Source organism: Nipponia nippon, unplaced genomic scaffold (genome assembly GCF_047370975.1).
Source record: "Nipponia nippon isolate SJK-2023a ecotype South Korea unplaced genomic scaffold, ASM4737097v1 scaffold_3, whole genome shotgun sequence".
NCBI classification, from domain to species: Eukaryota; Metazoa; Chordata; class Aves; order Pelecaniformes; family Threskiornithidae; genus Nipponia; species Nipponia nippon.
Window position 1 is genome coordinate 105,295,489 of NW_028262347.1, and position 8,997 is coordinate 105,304,485.

At 43.9% G+C, this 8,997-nt stretch overlaps 1 protein-coding gene across 6 annotated transcripts; it reads left to right on the forward strand.

Moving 5' to 3' along the window:
- Window positions 1–11: 11 nt before the first annotated feature.
- BLOC1S2 (biogenesis of lysosomal organelles complex 1 subunit 2) lies at window positions 12–8,718 on the forward strand. Of its 6 annotated transcripts, none has more exons than XR_015707090.1 (7): window positions 12–140; window positions 1,076–1,192; window positions 2,066–2,185; window positions 2,682–2,786; window positions 3,331–3,479; window positions 7,223–7,450; window positions 7,936–8,718. XR_015707090.1 is itself a non-coding variant. In XM_087768124.1 (5 exons), exons 1-5 carry the CDS (start codon window positions 89–91, stop codon window positions 3,360–3,362), a joined length of 426 nt encoding a protein of 141 aa, XP_087624250.1. In that variant the 5' UTR covers window positions 12–88; the 3' UTR covers window positions 3,363–3,872. The 6 variants fall into 6 exon arrangements, 2 of the variants coding, with proteins under 2 accessions (XP_087624250.1, XP_087624252.1); XR_015707092.1 differs by having other exon boundaries at window positions 3,331–3,438; XR_015707091.1 differs by lacking the exons at window positions 7,223–7,450; window positions 7,936–8,718 and adding an exon at window positions 3,958–4,072.
- The last annotated feature ends 279 nt before the right edge of the window (window positions 8,719–8,997 follow it).

Consider the following 8,997-nt stretch of genomic DNA (forward strand, 5'->3'; position numbering starts at 1 on the left):
CGCATGCGCCGCGGCGGCGAAGGGCGGGGCCGCGGCCTTGCGCCGGGTCGAAGGCGGAAGCGGGCGCCGCGGGAGGGGGCCCGTCGCCATGGCGACCGCGGCGGAGGGGCTGCCCGAGGCCGGCGCGCAGCCCGCCAAGCGTAAGGGGCCGGGGCCGGGGCTGTGGCCGGGGCCGTGGCCGTCTGTCTCCGCCGTCTCCGCGTTCGCCCCCTCTGGGTTCGCCCCTCGGCCGCACGGCGGTGGCCGGGCCCTGCCAGGCCGCGGCCTGCTCCCGGCGCGGCGCAGGGAGGAGCCGCCCGGCGGGGCAGCAGCCGTCCCGCGGCGGGAAGGGCTCCGGCGGTGGGGTGGGCGCCGGCTGCGGGGCGGGCCCGCGGGCTCGCCTTCGTCGGCCGGCCGGCTGCTCCCCTGGAGCCCGGCGGCTGCATCCCGCCAGGGGCTCGCCCCCGTGTGCCGGTCACCCCCCAGCACCGCCGCTTCGGCCGGTGGGAGCCGCGGGCCTCGGGGCAGCCTTGGCCTTCAAGCTGGCAAAAACTGCCGGCAAAGGAAAGAGCAACCTTTCGGGTTGAGGAAGAGGTGCTGAGCTGCTCCTGCCAAGAGCAGAACAAGGGCAGGTTGCGGTAGAAATGGGTTTGGAGAAGAAAAGCGGTGATTATCACTTTCCACAGGTGGGGATCTGTTGTAGGACCCTCGTGAAACAGACTGGGAGGGCTGTTCTTCTATTCTGAATCAGTGACTAGAAATAAACATCAGTAGCATTGTGCACAAAGTCACTCAGAAGTTCTCCCCAAATGCCTTTCGTGTCGTCTAAGCAGAGGAGGGGGCTGATACTTGCAAGTGTGGTCAGGCCAGGTGCCTGTCCCTTAAATGCTCCCTAAAGTATTATTTTGAAATAATCTTGATGCTACTTCAAGGAAACTGCCTAGGTTTGTTACCCCTTAGTGTAAAGTAGACAACTTACATGGAAAGTAGGTGCAGTCAATTTGAGGGGAAAAAAAATGGGACCGTTTAATCTCTATGGTGTGTTTCTGTACCTGCTAACTTTCCCCTAACCCTGTAATGTCTGTACCTTGATTAGAGGATCCTGCTGTTGAAACAGCGGAGGAAGCTAAGGAACCAGCAGAAGCAGACATCAATGAACTCTGTAAAGATATGTTCAGCAAAATGGCGACTTACTTAACAGGTGAACTGACAGGTAAGGCACTGCAATACTGAAATACTGACCTGCAAGTAAGTTTTTGTTTCTTTTGATTTTCTTTTGAAGATATCTGTTGTGTAGTTTGTCTGAACTGTACCTATTTAGATCATATCTAGCAAGACTGGCAGGTCAAGTCTGGCATGTTGCTAACAACACTGAGATTAGTCATATTAATGAAGTCCCAGAATAGCACATTTCTCAAAAGCATTCAGTATGCTATCAGCAACTTAAAAAAAAAAATCTTTTTAGTTTTGCAGAAGCTTGTACATGGAAAAACAAACAAACAAACAAAAGGGGTCTAGTTTAAGAAGGACTAGAAGAGAAGCACAACTGAGAGTGGAACATGTGCAGCTGTTTTGTTTCTGAGTGAGAGCAAGGATCACACACGTTTTTCCAACATTCATGCTTTAGAATAAACTGCTGTGCAACATTAACTGGAGCAAAGTAAACTGCTCAACAAATTAGTGGATTCCATAGGCTCTAATTTTGAGAGCACTCCACAGCACTACTGATTTGCGTGGACTTGAAGGGTATACGGTACAGATTACCAGTTTGGATTTGTGCTATCAGTTTTGTAAATGTAAGTGTTTAACTGACAGAATAAGAGTAGAAATGTGAGGAATTAGTCAATTTTTCTCTCAAAAAAAAAAAAAAGCGAGTGAATAAGTATTCATAAGTCCAGTTGATTTTTACAATTCATGAAATGTTATCTCTCTTTTTGTAGAACATTATACTAACACCTGTATTACCGTGGAAACTATTCTTTGTTATGTTTGGCTATTGGTTTGAAATCTCTTGTCCTCTTGAAGAGTCTGCACCCAATTCAAACCGCATCAACTTTTAATTAAAATAAACTCTATTCTTTTTAAGCCACCAGTGAAGACTACAAACTGTTGGAAAACATGAATAAGCTGACTAGCTTGAAGTACCTAGAAATGAAAGATATTGCTATAAACATCAGTAGAAATCTGAAGGATTTAAATCAAAAATGTAAGTAAACCAAATAAGGTAGGGGTATAATGAATGTACACTTGTTTGGGAAATTAAGTATCTAGGAGTCAGATAGTTTGCACTCCATTAGGTGCTGAAGGAAGGAGAACTCCCTGAAATAGACATACTGCTGTACAATGCCAATCTTGTATATTTCTTTACAGCTATAGACTATGTAAACTACCATAAGAGAAAACACATCTGAATTTATGTCCTGTTTTACCCCAAATTTTGGATCTGATAGGATATAACACTTGTTTTGATTCCCATTGTATTGTTACTTGCGTTGAGTCTAGCCAGTACTCTTAAACATTTCATACTTTCCTGGAACATGGCTGTCAGTATCACCACTTGATTGTGGGGCAGGGGAAGGGAGGAGCTTTTAAATTGTTCTATCTGAAGAATGTAATGAAAAATTCTTGTGTTTCAAGTGTGAACTTTTTCTTTGAAGTAAATTACTGAGAACTGACAGATATGATTTTTCTGCTTTTTTAAGATGCTGCTCTTCAACCATATCTGGAACAAATCAACCTAATTGAGGAACAGGTTGCAGCTCTGGAGCAGGCAGCTTATAAATTGGATGCATATTCCAAAAAACTTGGTAACTATTGTCCTGTACTGTTACTACCTAGCAGCATAGTCCCTTGCAAGGGGATTTAAAAATACAAAGTAAACTCTTCCTCTATTTAACAAGCCTGAGCTGCAGAGTTGCGTATGCTGCTTTTGAGCAACGAACATTGTATATGAAGTGGCAAGTGTTGGGAAAAGACTAATATATCAAGATATATGGAGGTGGACTAGTACAGGTATTATTGAACTACAGCTTATAAGCGAGGCTTGATTTCTCTTTTACAATATGCACTGACCCAAATTTTAACAACAGATGTTTAATCCTGCAAATAGAGGGATTCGTAAAGTTCCACCATGCACCCAAGTCCCCATGGCTTAAATTAGTATTAGTTGTCTGACTAAAGCACCTGGTTCTTAAAATTTTCTTGTACAGTTATATTTGCCTAAATGCTTTAGTAAAAAATGACCCTGAATGATACGGTAAATTAACTTGATTTTTAAGATGTATAGCAGCTTACAGGATTCAAAGCTTTTACCTATCCAGTCCTAAAATATTGTTATTTTTCCTTCTGCAGAAGCCAAGTACAAAAAACTGGAGAAACGATGAAATTACAACAGTCTTTAAGTTGGAGTTGGGCTATGAGTCAGACTGATCCCTGTTTAAGTTGCACAACAGCAATTCTGTATGTTGACAAGGAATTGGTTACAGCTAACATCAAGACTGGTAACTTTTTCTACCTATTGAATACAGTAGGCTGTATTCAGGCTTAAGGCCAAATAATATTTTCCTCTCCTCAAGAGGTTCTGTTGCCTCAGCTGTTCTGCAGTGAAAAGTAGAAGCCTGTCCCTCATGTTGGCTGTCTGTGTGTTAGTCTCGTGTCCCACGTGAAATACTTTAGCTAGGAAAAGCCCTCCATAACCTATAAAGACATTTTCCCTCAGTAGCAGCAGGACCTAAACTTCATTTTTTCCTTCACTGAGCTCTGCATTGAGAAGATACCCGGGCCTTTGGAATAATGAACATGGTGTTGAAAACACTTCCTTTTGGTATCCACCTTTATCTGTTTGAAATAGAGAGACTAATTATTATAAATTCACAATAAAACAACTTGCTGCATTTGTCTCTCTGGAATCTCAAATTCCTGTTTGGAAAGATTATGTAAGTTGTCTTTTTTTTTTTTTTTTTTTTTTTTTCCCCAAAGGGTCTGTTAATAAAGACAAAGTCCTTCCAGCTACTGGAGATCATGGAAGAGAACATGTTTTAAACTCTGTGTTGAGTATTCCTGCAATTATATTCTTTGACTATCTGGACCTCAGGTGAAATTACAAGTATTGCTTTATCACATGCTCAGTTAACTTAGCAGATCCTTTCTCTACTTTACCAATGAATTTTGATCCTAGTAGTTTTTGAAGAGGCATGCCTAGCACAAAAAGCTGTTTCTCTACCAGATTAACAGTGTTCCAAATTTTTAATTTAGCAGAGCCTTTCTTACTGAACTACCTCCTACTCCAAGTTTGTTTGGTTTTTCCATAACTATTGACCCTGACTAGTTCAAGCTGGCTTTTCAGTGAGTTGCAGTCGAGGATAGTACAAGTGCTGATGTAGGAAAGAAGTAGTTCAGACTTCCTACAGGCTGTTTAGAAGAATGTCCTGTCAGGTGCCAGTGTGGTAAAGATCGTAGTGCTGTCAGTCGGTATACAGCCACTGTAAATAGTCAAGATGGACACTTTTCCCTAGTGCTCTTTAAAAGCAGTGAAGCAGATGACCTTTGAGAGCCTTCACCATCACTTTAAAAATCCTGAGTTTAACATAGAAAATACTATTCTATATGGCCTTGATGTAGGATTTGAGAAAGGGTTGAGTTCACTTTGAAGAAAGGTCTTTTTGGAATGAGCATCTTTAAAGAACAGGGTATTGTTCGTACAATACAGCATCTGTATTGCTTTTATCCATACTTAGCTCACTGATGACTCTTCTATCTATGAAAGCAAATTAGACATTTTAGTATTGTTACCAAAGCAACATCTTCCAACCCAACAGGAAGAGGTACCAACAGATGAGTTATCATTTCTGTGTTGGAGGAAATTACACCATGTAGAACAACAGCCTGTTTTAAAATCTGACAGATCATCATCTTCTCAGGATTCATGGTGTGTTAGCAGCTCTGCTGTACAAGAGGATCTAGCCAGCCAGATGTAAAGTCTTCATGTCTAGAGACTGGCATTTGAATGACAGCCTGAACAGTGGCCTGCTTGGTGATTTGTGATGCTGGGAAGTGGTACCACAAGGCGGTAGACAGTCTAAAAGTCCTGTTTCTCCGGTGTTTCATGTGTAGATTATACAAGAGCTAGATGTGATTCAGCCAGACTCACCAGTGTTTTTGATAGTACCATCCTTTCTGTTTGCCATTGTGGAGAAGAATCACAGGTCTTTGGCTGCTGATGTAAAAGCTTGAGGGTGCTGCTTGAAGCTCCTCTGTTCCCTGGAAGAATGAGGATTTTCATTACAGCATATAGCACTTGCATGTGGCTGGGAGCTTAGTCCCTGATCCCCTCCTGGCCTCTGCCCATCTCTAAGAACAGAAAAGTTACTGATTCATATCAGGTTGGAAAGGGTTCTGGACATCATCTAGAGCTGACCAGCCACTGAAATGCTTACCAGGGCATGTTGTTCTAGGATTGAAACAAGATCACTGATCTTCCAGCCTAGTGATCTCTTTGATTCCCAGCTCTTTCTGGGAAGATGGTACTAGAGGCACAGAGTGGATGCTGGCACACACAAAGGGATTGCTCTCCACTGCAGGGATGCAGCTGGCCCTGCACTCTGGCTCTGTGCAAGAAGCCAAGGGGTGACAGGGTTGTATCCCAAGGAATTACAATGGAGAGCTGGCCATCTGCTGTCTAGAGAATTATGATCATCTCCATGTGATAAGAGTAACATCAAGTCCTAAGTGCCAGTGACTTGTCCTATCGCATGGCAGCAAGCCAAATAAGTTCTGCTCGTGGCAGATAACCTGCCAATCAAGTAGTGGACATAGAACGGAACATGGCTGGGACATGCTCCATGCTGTAATGGCAGCACACTGCCAATGTAGTTGCAAGTCCACTCCCTTATTGGATGTGGACCATATGCTCAGATCCTTGATGGGAGGCAGGCTCCACAGGTCTAAGCCGGGTACAGAACTGGATGTATGGCAGCCCTGCTCTGTCTTAAGATGAGTCCCAGTCACCTTCCTTTTTCCTTAACACATACTGTCCACATTTCAGTTGGGATGCTGAAACTCATAGTTCCATAGTACGAAGGATTCAGTGTCACTGGGATCATAACAGCAGCCTTGCTGTGTAAATTCCTGAAGTGGCCAAGAAGAACAGCGTGGCTCTCCTCTCTGTTTTGTGTTTACATCCTCTGGCACTTCCAACTGCCTTGGACCCAGCAGGACACCTTTTCGTCTTCAGACCATGGGGAGGCACATAGTAGTGAAGGTGTTTCAGGGCTGCTAGTCTTTCTTAATAGAAAAGAGACAGTTATGTGCCTCACCCTTCTTAAGCATGCTTTAATGTACCAAGCTCATCCTCCAACAGCAAGACTTTCCTGCCATGATGTGTGCCTGGAGCATGCTATGTTGCCAAAGGCAGCTATGGACATGACAGCAGCACAGCAGGAAGTTTTCCTAACACGGGAGTTGGATATAAGGATTGTCAGAGTGTTTGGGCAGAAAGGGTTGCACTCAAGGATAGGCTAGTGCTAGCTAAGCAAGAACACATTCTCAGGGGCATGAGGGCTAGAGCTTGTCCTCTGCTCAGCAGAGAACTGGAAATTTGTGATTATGCAGGTTGTGACTGTACAGAACACCACTCTGGAGTACACACACAGTAGCTGTAAGCCCTAATCACTTCTCAGGTCTCTGAAGACACGTCTGAATGCAGAGGATGCTGTCAGTGTCATGACGAAAATTAGAATGATGCCCTCTAAGACAGCATCCGTGCAGCTGTTGTTAGCAGGTATTGCTCCTCAGCCCTCAAGGCCAAGGGGACTGAGTGACAGTGGATAGGGAAATACGGTCACATGAAAGTAAAACCATCGTATCTCGTTCCCTGGGTACTTACCTCACCTGGAGAATGCTCAGTCTGTATGGAGCTTCCTGGCCTGCCCCATCCCATCTCTTCATAATCAGAGGCCCGGTGTCTGGTTTGTATGTTTATAGCAAGGAAAAGAGCAGGCTCAAGAATAGGTTTAAATATACTCCAATGACACCCCTCTTTGGATCTTGTTTTGTAGAACTGCTGGCTTAGTCATGTCTTGTTTTAATCACAGGTGCATTTGATAGCTGCTTTGATGAAGGGATCCACTCACCACATGCAACCCAGCATGCTATTGGAAGGTCTAGGAATCTGTGTGATGGGGGCATACAAAATTTCAAAGAAAAATAATAAGGCATTTCTCTGCTCATGGTCTTTCCTTGACAGGATTGCAGGAGGGCCACAAGAGGGCGATGTGTCAGCAGAAAAAACTTCCACACGATAAAGCAGTAAAGGCAAAGTAAGGACCAGATCTTGTTCCTGTTGAAAAAGTTCTTTTTCTACGTATAGAATATACAATCCTATTTTAAAACTACAAAGATGAAAACCTCCAGGAACTCTGAAGATGGAAATCCATCTAGCCATGCATTGCCAGCAAGCGCTTATTGTTTTCAGGTAAGAGAGCTAAGAAATAGCGAATTCCTTCACAAACTCTTGAGTATCCCACCTCCAGGAAGCAGAAAGAGGAAGAGGAGCTTGTCCCACAAGTGACTTTTTATTGGGAGGAAATTTTAGAGACTGACTACCTGGCTGCCTGGAGGATTGTGTGACAGCTGTGTTCCCAGTTCTGTCTCTATTGCCCTCTCTGCCCAAGGGCTGTTTGTGTGACTGGTAGAATCCAAATCACAGCAAGGATGGCAGGTCCTTGGAGAGTAGCACCACAGAAGAGACATAGCTAGGTGTGTGTGAACAGCATTGTACTGTGGAAACATATAGTCCGAATATAGTATAGTATAGTATAGTATAGTATAGTATAGTCCAACAGCAGAGGCACAACTTGGTTGCTGCTCAAACATTTCACCTGGAGAGTCCGTGAGAAGTTCCAGAGGAGGTACAGAGGTACGGGGGGAGACTAAATCTCTATCTCTTCTCTTCTGCAGCATTTCCTGGTGGGAAAGATAATAAAGTAGCATGTGCTTGAAGGGAAGAGCACGGAAGAGAACACAGGAAAGGGAGGGCTGACAGATGAGAATCAAGGGATAAAGTGTCTCATCAAAGCAGTCTGTGCGGCTGGTTCGGAGCTGAAGCAGTTCTTGAGGACTTGGACTGCAACTGCAAGCCAGGGGGTGAAATTCAGCCTAGCAAATACAGCTCTTTAAGCAGAAACAGAAGAGTTCAGTTCCAGAGGAGGATTTTTTTTCCCTGGCACCTTTGAGACAGTTCTGCCTAGCTGCTCTAACAGGTTATTCTGAAGTCATCCAGCTTTCAGAGCAGTACTTTGTGGAGATGTCCACATATTCAGAATGGGCTCTTAAATCATTAGTGGAAACTGCAACATGTCCAACAGCTGAAAAACAGTTCTTCTAGAATGGAGTATACTTTTTAAACTGGAACTCTGTATTTAATAGAAATGTTAAAAGATATCCAATGGGATGATAATCACAAGTGTATATAATGGCCTGAAGATAAATACATTGTTGTATTTGCAGCATCCCATCAGAAGACAAACATATAAGTAGTAGGCAGAATACAGGCATGCTATGAAAGTACGACAGGGTTTGTTAATGCAAGGTTTGTTAATGATTAATGTTTGTACCTGCTTTCTGATATTAGAGTAGAACAAGGTTGACCTTAAAAAGGTCACAAAGACTTAAAAATTAAAGCAGTTCATCCAAGTTTGTTGGCAGCGACTGATTTTTTCTAATGAGTGTGTTTAATCCAGAGGAAACAAGAGCAGCTATGAGTTACCTTTGCACTGTTGTTTTTACTGCAGGCTTCATAAAGTGAGCCTTCCAGAATGCAGCTTCAAGCCTTCCTGATCCCACATCCCTGTTCCACATTGCAATGGAACCCCTGGGAGTCGCAATCATTTTCTTGCTGGTTTGCATTGCCTGCCTTCTTGTCTGTTCAGCGTGGAGGAAGATATCTAAAACAGGGAGGCTTCCTCCTGGGCCATTTCCTTTTCCCCTCATAGGAAACATGCTGCAGCTGAAGAATAACTT

What these genes read in the sequence shown, in the direction of transcription:
- BLOC1S2 (XM_087768124.1), top strand. Translation starts at nt 89, where the DNA reads ATGGCGACCGCGGCGGAGGGGCTGCCCGAGGCCGGCGCGCAGCCCGCC. An exon ending in GAAGGATTTAAATCAAAAAT is followed by an intron (nt 2,186 to 2,681) that starts GTAAGTAAACCA and finishes TGCTTTTTTAAG; the next exon opens with ATGCTGCTCTTCAACCATAT. An exon ending in TGCATATTCCAAAAAACTTG is followed by an intron (nt 2,787 to 3,330) that starts GTAACTATTGTC and finishes TTCCTTCTGCAG; the next exon opens with AAGCCAAGTACAAAAAACTG.